The sequence below is a fragment of the Gekko japonicus genome, unplaced genomic scaffold, assembly GCF_001447785.1.
Source record: "Gekko japonicus isolate JY-2015 unplaced genomic scaffold, Gekko_japonicus_V1.1 scaffold469, whole genome shotgun sequence".
Classification (NCBI taxonomy): domain Eukaryota; kingdom Metazoa; phylum Chordata; class Lepidosauria; order Squamata; family Gekkonidae; genus Gekko; species Gekko japonicus.
Genome location: NW_015173138.1, coordinates 540,561 through 562,122, shown reverse-complemented (window position 1 = coordinate 562,122; position 21,562 = coordinate 540,561). Strand labels below are relative to the sequence as shown.

The 21,562-nt window shown below is 41.4% G+C and overlaps 1 protein-coding gene across 1 annotated transcript in view; it reads right to left on the bottom strand.

Annotated features, from left to right (window-relative positions):
- The window catches only part of LRP2 (LDL receptor related protein 2), a 241,739-nt gene that overhangs the window by 172,293 nt on the left and 47,884 nt on the right, over positions 1 to 21,562 (bottom strand). Inside the window, exons 2-3 of the mRNA XM_015422244.1 lie at positions 5,549 to 5,656; positions 1,970 to 2,092 (exon numbers count right to left, since the gene is read on the bottom strand). Coding sequence (XP_015277730.1) covers positions 1,970 to 2,092; positions 5,549 to 5,656 — 231 coding nt within the window. The remainder of the gene's footprint in view (positions 1 to 1,969; positions 2,093 to 5,548; positions 5,657 to 21,562) is intronic.

Sequence of the window (21,562 nt, the reverse complement as noted above, 5' to 3'; positions counted from 1 at the left end):
TCTGTGAGAACTGGTGTCCCATGGAGTTCAAAGATTCCGTGCACTCGCTCTGAGGAGGCGGGAAAAGAACTGAAGAGGGTGAGCACTCCTCTCTCCATCGGGGGTAGAAAGAGCAATCTAGTTCCTACCTACTAGGATGACAGGAAGAGGAGTACCCAAATATGCCATGATGCCATCCTTGACTCAAACGAAAAGATGGGATTTCCCCAGATCCAGTAAACCTAAGTCCACAGGTGGGCTAGGCTATAAGAAGTTACCCACATCAAGTCTCTACAGGAAGCCTACAGCTTCTTAGATTACAAGGGAGAGAAATGTATATAGCTCTCTCACTCCACAGCAGAGAGGCCTCACCTAATCACCACAGGTAAGCAAGCAGTAATTTTTACCATTCACAAATGACCAGTGAAATGGCTAACCACAAGCCCAATTGACAAAATTAATAGTTTCAAATTGCAAAAATAATCATTTTGTTCCTTATTTCAGATTGAAAAGATTTCTCCTAAAAATGTATGCCTGTTTTTATACTTACTTACAGTACAGGACAACCAAAATGTTTCCACATTCAAATGCTGAGCTAAGTAGAAGCACAGTTTACAAAGGATAACAAAATGGAATAGGGTTATGTAAATGAATTTTGAAGGAGGAGGAGGAGGAGATTGGATTTATACCCCGCCCTTCACTTGGAGTCTCAGAGCAGCTTACAAACTCATTTCCCTTCCCCTCCCCACAACAGACACACTGTGAGGTAGGTGGGGCTGAGAGAGCTCTGAGAGAACTTCTCTTTCAAGAACAACTCGGACAGAACTATGGCTTGCCCAAGGTCATCCAGCAGCTGCAAGTGGAGAGTGGGGAATCAAACCTGGTTTTCCCAGATTAGAGTCCATGCACTTAAAACCAATACACCAGGTAGGTACAGTAGTCAACGTTTCAACAAACATCAACCCAGAGCTAGATGGGAAAGTTCAATGGGTTAATTCAGACATCATACCAACCCATGTTTAAGACACCTTCCTGGTTAAGTGTTAAGTGTTATGTGTTAAGTGTTATGCCTGAATTGACAAACTGACCCATAAACCAAAATCAGAAACTACGCTTGCATTCAGTTGTCTTGAACGAATCATAGTTTGTGACAAGAATTACTCAGTAAGTCATTAGGCTTGCATGCGGGATCCCTCCTTTGTTTTTTCCTGCAGTGTACGGAGATTGAAGACTTCCTAGTTGGAATGAACCACAGCTTGTTGCAACATCCAAATTAGCTATTTAAACAATCTGTGGTTAGCTTCTTGCCTACAAGCCAGCATTTTAAACCAGGATTAAACAACAGTTTAGAATTCTGGTTTACAAAAACATTCTGAAATATGTTGAAGCATTTGACTCAGACATTACAACAAATTACAGCTAGTTTTAAACCAGGAAGTCTTCAGCACTCCTTCGGGAAGAAGGGGGTAGTGCTCAAGTCTGAGGACTTCCCAGTTCATTCTCCTTACAGACAAACCATTGTTTGTTCATGAAATCTGAACGCATCCTATGTGGGTTAGCAGATCACAGTTTGGGGTGATCATCAATTGAAAAAAGAGAGGTACAGCCATCACTTTGCTTCCAGATGCTGCTGTACTAGAGAGACAGAAGTGAACATATTAAACAGCTGGGAATGCTGGAGGATAGAAAAGAAGAAAAGACGAGTAGTTATAACCCTTACGTTTTCCTGCTGTAATTTACAGTGCAATCCTAAACGGAGATACACCCTTCTAAGTCTACTGAAGTGAACTGACTTAGAAAAGTGTAATTCTGCTTACGACTGCACTGTTAGAAGCTCAAACTATGGTCTGGGTTCTGAGTTACGCTTTGCACAAACCGTGATTTGGTGTGCTGTCTGAACCGAACCAGTGAATCTAAATGACAAGGATATCCAACTAAGAACAGTTCAACTGATGGGTTTTTTTTTTCCCAGCGGCAGTTTATAACTTACGGCATTGTTGATGTTCATCTGAACCATCTTCACAGTCTTCTTCGTCATCACATACCCATGATTGAGGGATGCACTCTCCATCACTCTGGCATTGAAAATGATTTCCTTCACAGGTGGGATGTGCTAGTCAAGGCAATTGGATTTAATTTAATTTGATGTTAGGAAAATAAAGAGAGCTAGGTATTAAAGTTTCTTCTAGGGCTATAAAATGTTTCTGAAAGACAAGGAACACTTCTAAATAGGGGTCAGATACAGATTCCAGTTTCCACAACCCATGAGCCACCCTGGCATGGCTACAGTGGAAGATATTTTTTCACTGGGAGCTATGAAGGTTTCATAATACATCTTTTATTTGCTGTTCCTGCAACAGATATTTTTAACCAGGCCTGTTGGCAACCCTATAACCTAACATCTCCAGCACCCTAAATTAAACTAAATGAGGGGAGAAATGTGACCACAACATAAACACCTCCCTACAAAGGGCCCTCGATCTCTACCAGCTAGAATCTACCCATATAAACTCCTGGCCCCCTGAATGGGTAGCCTTTCATCCTGCGCTCACCTTCTTCGAGTGAGCCATGTTATATATACAGCAAGTCAGAAATCTTTGCTTGTGAAATCAGGTAGCTAAACAAATCTCTTAAAGCAATTCAATGAACTAGGAGACAAGATAATTTCTAATATACAGACACAGATGGCTGAGGTTTCACAGCCAACATAAGCAAGCTTTTAAACCTATTTTTCCCTATTTTGTCATTGTCAGAGTTGCCAACTCTGGGTTGGAAAATTCCTGGAGATCTGAGTGTGGAGCATAGAGAGGGCAGGGTTTGGGGAAGGGAGAGACCTCACTGGGGCACAATGCCACAGAGTCCACCTTCCAAGGCAGCCATTTTCTACAGGGGAACTGATATTTGTAGGCTGAAAAGCAGCTGTAATTCAAAGAGATCTCCAGGTCCCACCTGGAGGTTGGCAACCCTAGCCATTGTTTAGATACACTGATGAGGCCATCTATAGCCCCCAAACATCCAGTAGGCCTTATGTATCTCTGAATTTCCACGGATATTTGTAGAACTATGCAGGCCCGTAGCCAGGATTTTTTAAGTCAGAGACATTTAAATTTCTTAGGGGGCACTGGCTAATCAAATTAAAGGGTAATTTTAATTCAGTTTCTGGGAGAAATAGAGAGGTGCTGTCTGGCTCCGTGTGGCCACCGTAGCTGGTCCTTCATGCCAGACAGCTGCGCAGGAATACTCGGCTCTTTCCCCGCACCCATCACTGCTCAGGGGCCCTTGGCTGGATGGGAAATTCTGGGGACTTGACAGTAAGTTGGGGGGCCTAGCCCAAAGATGCCCCACTGTAGCTACAGGCCTGAACTGTGGCAATATTCATCTCACCATATCACACAGTCTTAGGGCAATGGGCAACATCTTCTCCGGGTAATCAAAGATGCCAACAGTGAGATTAAAATGTCTTCCACTTATGGGTGTGCATTCGGTTTAACCAAGCTGAAAAAATACCCGAAAAATACCTTACCACTGGTATTTTGGGGGTATTTTTAAGCCAGTTACTGAATGGGGCTCAATTTTGGCTATCGGAAAAAGTGAAGCCCCCAAAATCCCCAAAATATTCAGGATGTTTGGACCCACCAGATAGCCAAACTTAAAGGAGGAGGAGGAGGAGGAAGAGATTGGATTTATACCCCACCCTTCACTACCCAAAGGAGTCTCAGAGTGGCTTACAAACTCCTTCCCCTCCCCACAACAGACACTCTGTAAGGTAGGTGGGGCTGAGAGAGTTCTGACAGAAACTGCTCTTTTTCAAGGACAGCTCTTATCAGAACTATGAATTACCCAAGGTCATCCAGCAGGTGCAAGTGGAGGAGTGGGGAATCAAACCCAGTTCTCCCAGATTAGAGTCCGTGCACTTAACCACTACACCAAACTGGCCCTTTAAATGCCTTCTCCAAGCCATATGACTATAATGGTCCCCATAGGGTATAATAGAGCAAAACAATTTCAGCTTTCCGAAATATTTACCAAATCTGAATATCATACCCATATTGGGATTCGGGAATATCAGGAAATATTGGTATTTTGGGGGTTCAATATACCCAAACTCGAAAAATACCGGTGTTTTTTTCCCACACCCCTACTCTCACTTTAAAAATCCTGCTAGAACAACAAGGGTCCATCTAGGGCACTGCTCTTTTCCCAGTGATGACCAGAAAATGCCTGCCTGTGAACCTATCTACCTACTGCATAGCACGAAAGCAAGATTCCTCCCAAAATATTTCTCCCCAGCCTCCAGTACTCAGAGGCATGCTGCTTCCAAACACTCAGGTTCCAATTAGCTATCATGCTAACACCCCCAGATAAAAACCTGCCCTCCAGAAATCCAGATAACCCTTTTTTGAAGTCAATCTGGGCCTGATTTAAATAGGCAAGAAATGAGATTAGAAAGAGGAGGTAAAAGTAATAGGTGACAGGATGGACTGCATCAAGTCAGACTACAGGTGGAAGATCATATGTTGGAACATTCCCTAGCATCAAGTCAGACTACAGGTGGAAGATCACATATTCCCTTGTACTGAAAACCAGAAAAGCAAAGATAGAGGATAAAAGCTTTCTCCTTGCTGTGCCGTCCACTGAAACACATGAAGCAACCTCACACTGAGCCAGACCTTTAGGCTATCAAGGTCGGCACTGCCTTCTCTGACTGGCAATAGCTCTCCGGTTTTCAGAGAGAGGCCTTTCCCACCACCTACTATCCAAACCTTGTAGCTGGAGATGCCGGGGACTGGATCTGGGACATTCTGCATGCTCTGCCACTGAGCCACCCCAGTCCATTCTACCACCTCATTCTCCGGCATGTTTAAACCTGGCCATCAGCTGGATCTACATGCGCAGCAGAGTGAGGTGGTAATGAAGGGGCAAGGTGTTAAGGTGCAGAATCAACAGTTCCGCTGCGGACAAGACGCTACATTTTTCAAAGTTCCCCTACGTTAATAATCCCCCATAAGTGGAAAAGTAGCACTGCAGGCAAAGGGCAAAGCTAGAACCTTTCTCCTTGATGGCCTAATTTTTATTTATGGGATTTTTATATGGAGGAACATTAAGAATGTGACACAAATGCATGAACGGTTTGATATCATACAGCCCATCGTGCCACTTCAGAGTTTTACCATCTCAGTCCTCTTCATATGTAGACTAGGCCTGAATTAGTTGCTATCACCAAATAGCGTAGATCATTTGATTCCACCTCCTAGCCTGAGCTGAACAAGACTCATTTCAACTGGTTATAACAAGATTTGATAGAACAGCTTTTCCACCCAATAAGGACACAATGCTGTTTACAACACTGTTCTCTCCTCCTCCATTTTATTCTTACAGCAACCCTGTGAGGTAGGTCGGGCTGACAGAGTGTAACTGGTCCAAGGTCATCCAGTGAGCTTCCACATATCACAGTGGGAATTCAATCCTGGTTCTCCCAGATCATAGTCCAACGCTCTAACTACTATACCATACTTGACAGATGTATGTGCTGCTTTTCCTGAAAAGCTCAAATCTTGACTCCACTTACGACAGCCAGCTTCATCGCTGTCATCTGAACAGTCCTTTGCTCCATCACATCTCCAGTCTGCAGGAATACAACGGCCATTCCCACAACGAAACTGCCCACTTTCACACCCTGCAAAGCAAACAATAAATGTAGGTAATGAATGCTGAACAACAATGTATACATTGCCATCAATAATCACAGCTCCAACAATAAGGTCATATTTTCACAGAAAAGGGCACATTCTTCTTTCAGTAGACAGCTCAGTAGACCAGATTCAGTAGACACGATGTGTCCACAAGTTAAATATCAATTAATACATAGCGTAAATCAGATTGCTTATATGATTGTAATTACTTATTACATTAACAAGAAGCCAAAAATAAAGGAAAAGCTCCCACAATAGAAGAAGAGATTGGATTTATACCCTGCCCTTCACTACCTGAAGGAGTCTCAGAGCGGTTTACAATCCCTTTCCCTTCCCCTCCCCACAACAGACACCCTATGAGGTAGGTGGGGCTGAGATAGCTCTTTTGAGAACTGCCCTTGAGAGAACAGCTCTGAAAGAACTTATGATTGACCCAAGGTCACACCAGCAGCTGCATGTGGAGGAATGGGGAATCAAACCCAGTTTTCTCGGATTAGAGCCTACGCTCCTAACCACTACACCAAACTGGCTCTCCATAGTCCAGGTATTCATACTGAAAGACATGGTGTACCATTCACAAAATATGTTTTACTAATGTCTTTTGGCAATCCCTGTAAGGGATTCCCATGCAATCACAACATGCAGACAGAAGAGAAACAGTCAGCCTGCCCATGTTTCAGTTTTCTTTCCTGTGATGGTTGGTGAGCCCTTCCTGTTCCCTTCCTGTGCCTTCATTCATCCCATAAGAAAGTTGCAAAGGAACGGAACTTTGGACTTACCATGAAGGTTCCTCCTCGAGGGCAAGGAGGACACTCTGATATGTTTGGGTTCAGTGTTCCCTCTAAGCTGAGTTAGTGTGAGCTAGCTCACAGTTTTTTAGTCTCCAGCTCACACATTTTTGTCTTGGCTCAGGAAGGATGGCTCCAGAGCCCACTAATTTATGCAGCAGCCAAATTGCTCACTCACAACTTTAATGCCAGTAGCTCACAAAATAGAATTTTTGCTCACAAGACTCCATAGCTTAGAGGGAACATTGCTTGGGTTCCTCTGTTATCAGCTGCGGAAGTCTCCAGACTGAGAGTGGGCTCCCCCTTCCCCCCGAAGATGGAAAGTGCAATCAATTTCCTGCCTCCAGGGATTGTAAGAAGAACCCAAGTGTATCAGAGTGTCCACCTCCCCTTGAGAGAGAATGGGTATTTCAATGCAGGTAATGAATGTCTCTTCACGTCACTTATACAGGTACGGAACAAACCTTCCTCCAGTGTGCTGTAGTATAACACTGTTCCATTTCCCTGTTCCATTCCCACATTTCATTTCATAAACAGACACACCTGACATGAAACAAAACTACTAACATCTAAAGTATAAATCAACACATGCAGCAAATGATAACCCATCACAGATTAATCACTGCAGGTAGACAAGTGTTTTCAATTGAGACATTTTGTATGTGGAGCTGAGAATTGTTGTCTTGAGTAATCTAGGAGCTGGAGATCAAGTGATATATACATGGGCCTCTGAAGCCCTTTATACTAGAGAAAATCCAGCATGCCTTCCCATCTACATTTTAATACTATACTTTTAAAAAACACTGATTTAGAAATTCTGGGACACATGAGGAAAATAACTGAAGGTTCTAATTCTATAAAACCACATTCAGGCATTACATTATTACTAACATAAGAGAACAATACCTTTACTCCTTCTAGTGTCACAAGATGGGGAATTTATGTTCTTGTGGCTGTCAGGAGCTACATGATCTCTAGCACAAGGACTAAAAGAAATCTGGGCAGTTGAGTATGTGTTCCCTATAAACATATTCAATCAAGTATTGTTTGACATCGCCTTAGGAACTATAAAGGTTGAAAGCACACAGGAAACAAACAAAACAAAAAACTCTTTCTAGTTGTGTGTAGTCTATCAAAGCTAAATAGCCCCTTCTCTTAATAAACAAGTGCCAAAAACAAATTAAATTCCATTATACTAAACGACCCATCACAAAGAAGGAACGGCCGGCCGTTAAGTTCTCACAATGAAATAAACAGACAACAGGTTATCTAAGCTCTGACAGAAAACCAGCCGTATCACCACTCATAAACACAGCTAAGTGATATACTCTTTCGGGATGTACCATAGGAAAACTGCTTTACGTGAGGAATGTTGAAATCTGATTGTCTGGTAGTGACATTCTGATTTATAATGTATCCTGCAAATGGTCAGATATTTCTCCTGGATAAATGGTGGTACAGAGTGGTACAGCAATATGTACACCCAAATACCTTCTAGACTAATGTATGATGGTGGTTAGTGGTGCAGGTCTGGGGTTGGTGGTGCAGGTCTCTTATCAAGTACCTTTAAAAGCACAACAACCTCCCTTGCAAAAATGCCCAGAAGGAATGTACAAACGCATGCTGGAATCTCTCTGGCCCTTTGATTGAATTCTGTCTGGCAAACGAGAGATTTAAAAGATTTAACTGTTCACAAAGAAGAACTACAACTTCAAAGGAAATACAGTGTGAATGACTTTTTAAAAACCACCATATTAGTTCATTTGCTTAAAAACAAAAACAAAAAAATGAACATGTTTTTGGGAATAATTTGACCCTTTTGTTAAAATGTGTATTGCCTCTGAGACATATGTGTTACACAATGACCTTTAAATATATCCTTATGATCATATATGGGGGGGCTGGGAACCCATCCATCCAATCTTTATGCTACTGAAGACAATTATGAAACTCCAGCTATGGTTTTGTATGAGCTACACCTATGAATTCTTCAGCACAGCCTGACTCCATGATAAATACCCAGATTCCATAATAAAATGGGGAGTGTTCACAATTAAGACCAAAGCATTATTTGCAGAGATGTACCATCTGCCTCTTGCATTCAAACTCTAGAGTCATTGTGTAATTATATAAAATGGAACAAATGTCTGTACTGAACACATATGTGTCTCTGTGTGTAGATACAAAACTTAGTTCATATTATGATAAAAGAATATGTTTCAAAACCACTCATGGACAAAAGCAGTACATCTGACTTACCAACAGAAATGGGCCTACTGATTGAAAACAAAAAAGACTCTACCATCTTATATAACATTATGACCAAAAATAAGCCTTGCTTATATGGCCAAGTTTAACTACACAAGGATCCAAAATAGATGGCTTGGAGCAGACCTGTCTCTATAAACAAGGGTCTGCCCAAATCACATATGAAGTACAGTGGGTGGTAGCCAATTTAAAGAGCAAAAGAGGTATGTTGGTGAGGGGTCCAGAACCCTTCATCTGCCTAGACAACTTTCCCACCGTTAGGTGCTTTTCTCCTAGATTGGTTCAAACTGTAGGGGGGGATAAACTCTGAGAATGGTGAGGTTCCTCAACTGTTCCTCTTTAAATCAGATCTTCCCACAGCACATTCTCCGCTTTATCTGCAACCAGAGTTACCCACATTAAGGAGACACATCTGCATCAAACAGGCTGTGGATGGAGGAGGGCATTCCATGATCTTAAGACATAAAGGTCAGTTGAGATCTTGCTAGAGCTGCCAAGTCTCCTGGACTGGCTGCAGACCTTCCACCAGCAGCTGTCTTCTCCTGCCACTGCTCAGTGGGCCAATGGGAGAGGAAAAGGTGGGGATCAGCATTGCTGGCAAGATTCCTTTTGGCACAACCCAAAAGTGATATCACCACCTGGGGCAACACTCTAGCATTTGGCCAAAACACTATGGTTAAATCACGGAGTTTTGGACAAATGCTACAGTGTCATCCCTACATAATGAGATCACTTCCAGGTTGTGCTGATAGCGGTGTCGCCAGCAATGTCTATTCCCCCCATCCAGTTCCAGGCCCCACTGGCCAGAGCTGCCCCACACAGACATGCCAGCTGGTCTCCTGCTGGTTGCCAGCCTGAGGGCTGAGGTGGGTCACAACTGATAAAGGGGTATTTTCATGGTGGTCTTCTCCTGGAACTTATTGTCACTAAGGAGACATGAAAGACTTTTTTTTTAATTTCAGCCACTGATTTGGCTTGACTGGTAATAATTATTTTGTTCCTGTGCCCTAATATTAGACTACTTGATTTTATCTTCTGATTTTGCCCTGTAAGGTAAGCTTTGCCTACTACTTTGTAATCAGTTTATTTCCAGCTGTCTGCTGTTTGGTTTGTTGTTGTTAATGAATTGTTTTATTGATCTTGAGAGCTGCCTTGAACATACCTGGAAAAGGGCTATAAATACGTTTATATCTAAATAAAGAGAATGCATGGTGCCCTCTAAACAGCCTAATTTACACATGTTTTGAGATGGCTAACATCATGACATTACTTTGCCTTTTAAAAGTCACATGGTAAAATGGTTATGTAATAGCCCAAATGTAGCGTACTTGCTAATGGGGGGGGGGGGGGGGGAGTCTAGAAAACGAGCAAGTACTAATTTTACAACCAAGGTCCTTTTAACAAGAATATTTTACCAAGTGACCCTTAAGAAGTTCCCCAACTGTGGAATATCCTTCCTCTGCCTAAGTCAAGTCTGAAAACAAAATAATTTTTTTTAAAACAATGTCTTCTGGCTTTTTTATGGCAAGGGTTTTAATATTTGCAAGAAGTTTTGTCAACTGTAGTTAAACTGCTTTATTTCCTGTCTGTATTATCACCCACGCTATGCTTTGGGATGGAGCAAGCTACAAAATGAACAAGTGTGTAAAACAATCATGTGAATTTGGCCCAGTATTCATTCTGTCAGGGCTGACTGATTAGAGTGTCCACTTAGCCTAACACTTTCAGTACATAAAATTTGGCAAGCTGTGAACTTCTTCCCCATCATGTTGAGCGGGGTGGGGGGGGGGGGCGGGGGGGGAGCAAGGGAGAATTTTTTTCACAATATTGTTGCTTGCTTAGGTCATTCCAGTGGGGATTTTAATTAAGGTAGTGGGGGTCCTTGTGGGCCTAGCCCCCTCCCTCTCCCTTTGATCTGCTGGCCCTCACGCTGAGGACAGAATTAAGCACCATCATTTTGCCTCAGCTATATTCATGCTGCAATCCAATGCCCAAGCTTTAACCATCCACAGAAGTCAAACTAAGCTCGTAAATAGAAGCTGGATTGTGGCCTTAAGTCGCCAAGTCTAAAGTTTGACAGATCTAGTGAATAACAGCCTCAGCATTTGGGGAAAAGGTGAACTCCACTAGAAGGTTAACAACAATTAATGACCTCATTATATGAGAAATATTTACTTTTAGAAGCCCTTTTTTTAAAAAAAGGTAATACTAATGAGCTAATTTTCATGAATTCTGATTTGCTTTGGCAGGTGCTGATAAAGGTAGCTTCTTTCAGGCAAACATTCCTGTGGGTAGCATTCCCACAGAAAATTATCAGTATGCTTCGAACAAACAATTTTTAAAAATCCTTTGTTTATTAAAGCTTCCTTGTCCAACCATTCTCATCCTAATCTCAAGGCGGTGTACAAAGCCTACCAATACTGGCAACAAGACATTAAATCAAAAATGTCATACATTTTAAAACATCATCAGTCACCAACGTGATCTGCCACCCACCCTAATACCCATCAATGGCCCACCAGAAAGGGCGGCTTTTTACTGCCTGTGAAACTGGGCCAAAGTAGAGGCCCTCCTCACTTCTTCTGGCAAACCATTCTGGAGCTCCATGCATGTATATGTGTACACAAAACAGCCATTGTTCTTTCACCTCACAAATGAAACCAGGGACTAGTGCCTGGATGAATGTGTGATTTTAACCACATGTTCAGTTGTACATGAGTTGGATGTAATATGAGAATTACTCAGTGTGTATATAAAGAAATATCAAATGTCCACCGTACATGGATTATACAAGCATTCACTGTAACTTGTGAACAGGGCTAGAGAGCTCCAACAGCCTGAGACTCTGAGGGTACCTGAGGCAGTGCTCATATTTATGTAACACGATGCTTAATATGGAACTGCGGTGGCTCAAATGGTTAAGACGCTGAACTGCAGGCTGTGGAAGGTCAGTAGTTCAGCAGTTCAAGACCCAAGTTGCCGCATGACGGAGTGAGCTCCCGTCTCTAGTTCCAGCTCCTGCCAACCTAGCAATTCGAAAGCAAGAAATTGCAAGTAGATTAATAGGTACCACTTCGGTGGGAAGGTAACAGCGTTCCGGGCGCCTTGGTGTTTAGTCATGCCGGCCACAAGACCACGGAAACGTCTTCGGACAGCGCTGGCTCTTCGGCTTTGAAACGGAGATGAGCACCGCAACCCTAGAGTCGGACTCGACTGGCTTTCGAGCAAGGGAACCTTTACCTTTACCTATGCTTAATATTTGATAGCCAAAAAAGCTCAGACAGTTTTAGAAGGCAATGGAAAAACAAAACAGGTGGAGCTGTCATGTTCCTGTTCTGAAATGTTAGTATATTTTTACAATTTCTGTTCTTATAAGACATCGAAGAACAGGAATGGTTGCTTGCCGTTTGTGGGAAAGACAGCAGGAAACAAGGTGGGTGGGAGGTGCAGAACAAAGAAATCAAGAAGGCAGTGAAGCTTAGCAGCCAGGTTGGTGTAATGTTTAGTGCTGGATCAGGATCTTGGAAACTCAAGTTCATAACCCCGATGAACTACGGAAGCTTTCTGGGTTAACTGAGGCCCATCGCTCTCTCTCAGCCTAACCAATAACACGGGGCTGTTGTAAAGACAAAATAAAGGCAGGGAGAATGCTATTTGCTACCTTGAATGCCTTGGAGGAAGGGATGGGATAAAGATGTACTAAATCAATCAGGAGATGGGATATTTTAATTGATATTTCTATTGGCTTTTAATTTCTGTTTGGGCTGAAAACTTGGGGGGGATAGAGGAGAGAAAGGTAGACAGGCAGAAAGCAGGCCTAGAAATCCTATAAAATAAAGAAATACGAAGGGGGAGGGGGCAAGATTTCTATGTGCAAAGTACAGATTGTTCACCCATGCCTCCATTAAAGGATGCCGCTGACCCAGGAGACAGTTTTTGCACAAAAGGAATTCTTTAAGGCACCATTCCATTCCCATCAAGCAGACTTTGAAACCCAGCACTAACACTGACTGTTATCAATCATTTACCGGTACCAGGTACATTCTCCAAAAAGATAAGTGACAAGATCTGTCCTTATCTTTCAAGTAGTTATTTGGAGGATTTTTCCTCCCATTTGAACACTGAAGATTTCAAGAGGGAGCAGATCAACATTCCAAACAGAAACAGGAACTCTGCTGACCAAATATGTTCTACTCAATGGAATTGGAAGCTTGGGGGAGAGGGGAGATGAGATGTTCTGAAATAAGGTCCATACTTGATATCCTTAAATGAGGATATCCTGTAAACAAAAGTCTTCTGGAAGTCTCCCACTGTTCCCTCTAAACTGTGAGCGGTCAGTCATTAACACAGGAAGCCCCACTCAACAGCATCCTGGAGCTGTGCAGGGCCTTGCACTGCCTATTGCCCATTTTAAGATTACAGCAGTGTGCAGTTATAGTCTGCTCAGCATGTGAATTGCTCCGCTTGGTGGGGGTGGGGGAAATTAGAGGAAACACTGAACTCCTCCTATCCTGAGAGGGGGTAGAAGGTGTGAAGGTTTTATTATGATAAATATTTTATTCAATATTACTTGAGCATTATATTTGCTAGATGAATTAATTCTCCTTCCAGCTGCCTGAACTTTTAAATTTGAACAACACAAGCACCATCTTAAGGGGGAACAATGCAACATTAGCTAAAGAGGAAAATGGTTGCACTATACTTGTTAAAAAAAACACAGCCTCTTTTATTGCCTGGATGTAACTGGGGTTTGTGTTTTCCTCCTGTAAGCCACCTGGAGTGTTTTAAGGTAGAAAGGTAGGATATAAACCTTCTAAGTTAATAATATAAAAATAAGTTAATAAATATTTTATTTATTAAAATATTTATACCCCACCTTTCATCTTGGCTCAAGGCAGCTGCAATATACTGCTGAATTATACTGGTTGATATTCATTAATGTCCCCAAAACCAGGCCCATTTACAATGGTAATATAACCTCATTGTTTGACATCAATAGGTCCAGTTCACATGTGATGGCTAAAACCTGTTTTCGACATCAGGTCCAAGCCAAGGACTGGCATGCTTCCTCCGCCCTCTCCTCTGCTTGTGTAAAGAAACTTTCTCTTTAGATCTGAATCAGCAAACTCACTCTTGCTGTTGGAAACAGAACTGAATCCATATAAGGTAGCTACATATGGGTTTAAAAGATCTACATCAATGAGAAGCCTTGCACTTACAGGATCTAACCCCGTGGGGCTTACTTCTAAGAAAACATGTGATGGACTGGGCTAAACTTATTTGAAAGAGCATGTGTGTTTCCTTGATCTGAGAGAACTGAAAGATTCAGTAATACTTCCACTATTGTCCACCAACAAACACCATTCATGCATACTATGCTTGTAGACTGTCATTTTCTCCAGTTTAATATAGTCATAAAAGGCCTACAGATTTACTGCCATTGATTCATTTGCATAAACCCTAGAATTTAAGAAATTTAATCTGTTAAAACTAAGAAAGAAAGGTTTTGGTTTCAAAGAAAAATAAAAGTATAAAATGTCCCTGTAGGCATCAAGTTCAAAAGAGCAACATGGTTAAATGCCTCCCAACAACTTTAAAGAAATCCAGAAGCCTCACAAGCTATTTTCAATCAGCAATTTTAATACTGCTACTAATTAAAACAGCCTGCTAAAAATAAAATGTTTTCAATTTTTTTCAAAAAACCCCACCCTAGTTAGTATTCATCTTCAAATGTAATATTAGTTTAGTTTGGAAATGGATCAGCTATGTTTTAAGAGAGAGAATTATTTATTCTAATGAAACTATAAGAGCAATCCTATCCAGCCATATTGTACAGAACCTATTTCACTGTCAATGAAATATCTTGCAAATTTCCTCTAAACATTAGGACTGTTGACAGCTCATCATTAAACAAGTGCTGCATACTATTAGATCTTTAAATAAAATCTAGAAAATAGCATAAAACTATCCTTCAAAAGGGTTGTAAAACTGGGGTACAGGGATGTTGAGCGTGTAATAGGCATTCTGCTGAAAATAATGGAAAGATCTTAGAGGGTAGCAATAAGAACTTCTTAAGGCCCATTGGTCCTGCCAACCTAGCAGTTCGAAAGCAAGAAATTGCAAGTAGATAAATAGGTACCACTTCGGTGGGAACGTAACAGCGTTCCGTGCGCCTTTGTGTTTAGTCATGCCAGCCACATGACCACGGAAACGTCTCCAGACAGCGCTGGCTCTTCGGCTTTGAAACGAAGATGAGCACCGCAACCCTAGAGTCGGATTCGACTGGCTTTCGAGCAAGGGAACCTTTACCTTTACTAAGGCCCATTGGAGGAATTTCCTCTGGAGATCCCCATCTGCAATAGCCACCCAAAACCATTCCTATGGTTTGTTTCCCATTAAAAAAGGTCAACGTGCTTAAACAGCTAAGTTTATATGGCAATCCTAAATAGAGTTGCATTTTCCTAAGGCTGCCAACTCTGTTTAGGATTGCACTGCAAATCTCTTATTATCACTGAATCCCCATGCTACAGCAATGGAGCATTTCCAGAATCAGAAAATCAGTTCTTATCATGTAAGTTGTATCACCAACAGAAACTGGACATAAAGGATATATTCTATACCAAACAGGATAAAATCTCCCAACTGTCTCAGCATTGGGTAAATAGCACAATAGGTTTAAGTCTGCTGTGAGAACTAGCTGGTCTTATAAAGCTGGTCATAACAAAGGTATCCTGCTACTTCAAAAGGAAATACTTCTTTACATAGAGAGTGATTAAAATGTGGAATTTGCTGCCATAGTGATGGCCACAAGCATAGACAGCTTTAAAAGGGGAACAGGTAGATTCATGGAGGATAGGTCTATCAGTGGCTATTAGCCATGGGACGGGGGGGGGGGCCCTCCACATTCAGAGGCACTAAATCTCTGAAACCTAGAGCCAGGAGACAACATCAGGGGACAGTCTTGGCCTCCATGCCCTGTTGTTGGCCATCCAGAGAAACTGGTTGGTCACTGCGTGAGACAGGATGCTGGACTAGATGAATCACTGGTCTGATCCAGCAGAGCTCTTCTTATGTTCTATTGTGATAACTAGGTGAAACTGAAAAGTATACACTGTCAGAGTCAGAGCACACTCCGTCAAGCAATTGGTTTTTCTGAACTGTCAAGCACATATAAAGCATTTCCTGTATTCAAGAAGATCAATGATCCATTTAGCACAGTGGTTCTCACAGAATGGAACAGCTCCTCCTGGGGAGGGCACAGGACCCCTGAAGGGGACATGGTAATTTCCTGAGAGGGATAGGCAACTGGACCCTTCTCTCTCACAAGCCAAAATCTGGGTGAGTTGAAGGCCCAACTAACAAAGGGCCCTCAATAATTCATATTAGATTTGTAGGGACACTTGAATTCCTGTGACTCCATTATTCCAATCAGATCTGAGAAGAAGGAAACAAAAAAATCGCTACTGCTTTGTTTAAATGAAAATCCCTGTATGGGGGGGCACCATATTCCAGCCCACAGATTATGGCATGGAACTGTAAGAGGCCACATGTCATTGTGCACCAGCATCTCCACACACACTAACCTCTGGAATAGCTGACTGATATTAGATTGGAGGAGTCCACAAGGTACAGTCAGTCTGGAAGGTTAAGATCTGAAATCCCACAAGTTTGAGAAATACTGATCCAGCACAGGTATTTTTAAATTCATTTAATTTTCATACATACTCAAAATCATTTCCATCCTGCCTATTTCCATGGGCAAATTTCCTATTTTTTGTTTCTTTCATAGTATTTTGATGCCATTTTATGATATGCCACACTTTTATGCTATACACCATTGTAAGCAATTGATGCAAAACCGGTGTCGATTATCATGGCAATGTTTCTATCAAATTTCATTAATGTGGTCAGGGAAAACAGACACTTGCAGTTTTCATCCTGAATGAAAAGTAGAAATAAAAGAAATACGAACTTTTAAATTAAACCAGACTTGTCACAAAATTCATTAACATCCCTAGTGTTATCATGTTTTGCCGCTGGAATTAAATCTGTTGATTGGTCTTTACGCTATTCCTTGGTTTTCTTTTATGTTTAGAGATACTGTATTGGTATTTCATGGCTGCCATGTGTTAATTCATGTTTAATATTTGTAAGCTACTTTTAGGGACTTTTTAAGAGTAGAAAGTCAAGGCATAAATGCTTTTAATTAATTAATTAATTAATCAATCAATAATGAGGCAAGTACAAGCTTGTGATGATTAGGCAAATGTTCAGAGAGAAAAAAAAGACTGGCTCACTGGACAAGTCAGAAAGAGCTATTCCCAGCATTTGTGAATAGTTCTACGCTGCAGCAGAATAACAAATAAAGCAGGGGAAGTGACAGTAAAGATCTTCAGCAGATCGATGAATTTACAGCTTTGGTATCTGTTGAAAACTGTGACACAACAGTGAGGAGAGCTGTGTACAGCTGACATTTCTAACAAGGGATCCCAAACCTTGGGGCAACTGATTTCCATCTGAATTGAGTCAATGTATATTAAAGAAGCTTACTGCACAATGAGCTGTATGCACTCAGACATAAAGCCCATGCTGAGATAGTGTGCTGGATTCAATTAAGTTAAATACTCCCTGGACTACTAAAATCCTGTGGATCACCCCCACCCCCAGTGCCTGATAAATCTACAAAACACTACTAAATCTGAAGCAATGCTCACAACATATTCAGATATTAAGACTCAAAGAACTGTCATATCCAGTAATTCCTAACCAAATGTACATTTTGCCATAGTGCTTTTGGGAGCTTTTGTTTCATATTTTTATCTGATTCAGGTAATATCCTCACCCCACTGGTGCTTATTTCAATCAAAAGCATAGGCACCCCCCCAAAAAATGATGTTTTCAGAAAATGTCTACAAGCTCACTCATGTTAAATGGTAGTGTTTTTAAAAGAAATTTCAAAAGGATGAAGTCCACAATTTGGTTACCAAGACACTGTCGCTGTGTCTTTAACAACTGCAAAATAATTTATCTGAGAATATCTGTAATTTTGTCTGTTATATCTATAGTTGATTTTTTTTAATTGTAAACAAGGTATTTCAGTCACGCTATACAACTCAGCCTTCTTTTAATAAAATCAGAAAATGATAACAATATTCTACAACACATTCAACATTATCAATAAAAGAGAAAAAAACTATCGTAAATTAACCCAGATTACTGTATGCAATACCAAAATAATGATCTGCGAAATGTACTCCATTACTCCTTGTATACTGATCCACCAATTTGTTTTATTCCGACAATCAATAAAAGGTTGCCAACTGTTGGATAAATATGCCTATCTGATTATTTTATCTAATAAATATTGAAATACTAGGAATTTGTCAGCAATATTAACCATACACCTCCTTTCCCATGCAATAATCTTGCCACTGTTGACATATATAGTATCAGAACTGTATAGTATCAGAACTGTATGTCTACTTGGCTCCATTCTTGGAACAATATCAATTAATGCCAACCTTGGGTCATTACTCAGATTACAACCTAACATGCCAATCAGACAGCCAAAGAGGTGGGGTGGTTTGAGAGATTAGAATGTGGGAGACCCAAGGTTGAATCCCCACTCTGCCATGGAACCTTGCTGAGTAACCTTGGGTCAGTCATATACTCTCAGCCTAACCTAATTCACATTGTTGTTGTGAGGATAAAATGGAGGAGGGGAGAACAGTGTAAGATGCTTTGACTCCCCATTGGGGAGAAGGCTGGACATAAATGAAGCAAATAAAATAATGGCTTAGATCCCCCAAAGGTTTTTCATGGATGCAGCGATTTGCATTCATAGAATGCAACTTTCTCTCCTTCTCCCTCCTCCCACAGCAGCACAAAATGCATCCCTTCCTGATCCAGGCTCCCCGCCTGTCCCACAGTAACAAGATTTCAGGGGGCATTTCAGATTCCTGTGGGAGGGGGAAGTTACATTCTGCAACCACAAATCCTTCCAACCACCAAAAACCTCCAGAGATCTAAGCCATTATCTTGGATATAAAAAAATTACCAGTATTCCTATGTGGTTGGACAGTGCCAGCAAATATGGAGGAAAGTACCTGTCTGAGGTACAATACCACTTAAAGAGTAATTTTAGTCTGCTTTCTCAAATATCAGCATTTAGTGACAAGTTAATTATATATATAACTCGGCCCGCGCATATTTTAAAGAGTAACATTGCAATTAATTCAACAAAAGTTAGTAACCCATGAAATAAAAGTTACATGCTCAACAGGCTACACATATTTTTTTCATGCATTCGTGGCACACCAACTCTTTAAAAAGAAAAGAATGCATTCTCTTCCAGTTTGCAAACTGAGGTGAAGAATTCTTGCTTAGCATGGATGGGTAATGGCTATACTTAGCATTGTTCTAGGCTCAAGAATTCAACTGGCATTAGTTAGCTCCTGGAGAATATGTGAGAATTTTTTTAAAAATCAGCTTGTATTTCATAGGCTGTGATTACACACACTAATAATCCACTTTCAATGCATTTTCCAAATCCAGTTGGAAAGTGTATTGAATGTGGACTGAAAGTGATTATTCAGTGTATGTGATCGCAGCCATAGATTATAGCAAAGCTTCTGATTGTATGAATTATGAAAAATCATGGTTGCTTTTAAAAGAAATGGGTGTGCCACAACATCTGAAGTACAACGTGTACTCTGGACATGAGGCTACTGTTAGGACATTATAACAATTAAATAAACTAATACTACATCATAAGGTGAAACAGAATGGTTTCCAATTGGCAAATGTGTTAGACAAGGATGTATTTTATCCCCGTCTTTTCAATCTATATTGATGACAGTGGAGTGAAAATGGGTGGGTGGAACATTAACAATCTGAGATATACAGATGACACTACATCACTAGCAGAAGACAGTGAAGACCTGAAATGACTACTGACAAACATTAAAGCAGAAAATGCCAAAAACAGAATTAATGAATACTGGGGAATTACACAACTTTAAGGTTAACAATAAAGAGAATGAAATTGTTAAAGATTTTCTATTCCTCGGCTCCAATCAACCAAAACAGAGACTGCAACCAAGAAATCAGAAAGAGACCATGGCTGAGGACAGACTGGCAGTATGACGCGCGAGGGAGGTGGGGCAAAAAGACCTGGACCAAGTTGTGCCAGGGATTCCCAGCCGCGCTGCACCTACTGATGTGGGAGCATATCAGGGAGGAGGCGCAAGGGAGCGTTCACACTGTTGGCCCGCCCCTGGAGGAGGAGGCTGTAAGCGGCTGTTTTTCACTCCGGCGACACGCGCATAGGCGCAGCAATGTGGCTTGTTTGCGGCTTTTAGCTTGCACACTTCTGGGAAGCGGGATCAATGCTCCCTCCACGGTTTTGCTACTACTTTCACCTGGTACTTTTTTAACGTGGTAGGGAATCATCATATGACAGGTTGAGTATGGCTGGGGAACGTCTGACAGCTGTGGCTGTGTGAACCGGCCCCTTTAATCCATTTGTGAAACATGCCTATATCAGGCCAAACTGCCAGTCTGAACTCAGCCCATGATTCTTCAGTGTAAGGATGTGTCACCGTTAACCATGATCAAGATTATTCATACCATAGTATTCTCCATTACTATGTATAAGTGTGAAAGTTGGACAGTGAAGAAACCTGACAGGAAGAAAGTTGATTCCTTTGAAATATAGTGTTGCAGGAGAATTTTATGGATACCATGGACCACCAAAAAGACAAATAAATGGGTTTTAGATCAAATCAAGCCTAAACTCTCCTTAGAAGCTAAAGTGACTAAACTGAGGCTGTCGTACTTTGGTCACATTATGAGAAGACAGAACTCACTGAAAAAGACAATAATGCTAGGAAAAGTTGAAGGCAACAGGAAAAGAGGAAGACCTAACATGAGATACAGTGATTCAATCAAGGAAATCACAGTCCTCAGTTTGCAAGACCTGAGCAAGGCTACTAATTATAGGACATTTGTGGTGGTAATTAATTCATAAGGTCATCATAACTTGGAAGCAACCTGACAGCACTTAACGCGCACACACGATTAGCCCCTGCACAGCCAAAGTAAAAATGAAATTGAGAATGGGCTACTTCAGACAACCAACACTAGTTATAATACTTAGCAGTGCTAGTATCATAGCAGACAGAAAGAGAAAGAAACCCTCTCCCTCTGTTCCCTAAATTCCCATTTTAAGGCTTCTAAAATCCTGAAATCCCAATTTATACCCCCATTTATACCAAACTTCCCTAAGATGTATAGGTTACCAGGGGGAGATAGCCCCAGTCCACTGGCCTAGAGGGAAGAGGGGTGAATATGAAAGCAGACAGGAAAAGAAGAAGCAGAACAGGCTTAATCTTTACATTTGCCTACTTTTTCTACCATCTACCTTGAGCAGTTCTGCAGGGCCTGCAAGACGGAGCTCTTCCGCCAGGCTTTTGAGTAGGAGCCGCCACCCTACTATACCACCACCATCAAGACATCTGAATGGAGGCATTGATGGGGCCCTAGGAAGAACTTGGAATTACATCGGAAAGGCCGTCGCCACTGGATACGTACGCTAAGAATACCAGCTCGAGTCGTGGGGATACCATCTTCGATCTAGGACACTAGTAACTGGATAGAGCACTTTAGTCTTGATGTTTTTATGTTTTTATTATGTTTTTATATGTTTTTATTTATGGCTAGACTAATGATCTGGCCTCTGTTAGCCGCCCTGAGCCTACTGGGGAGGGCGGGATATAAGCGTAAAAATAAATAAATAAATAAATCTTTCATTACAAGAGGAAAAAGGAGGGAAAG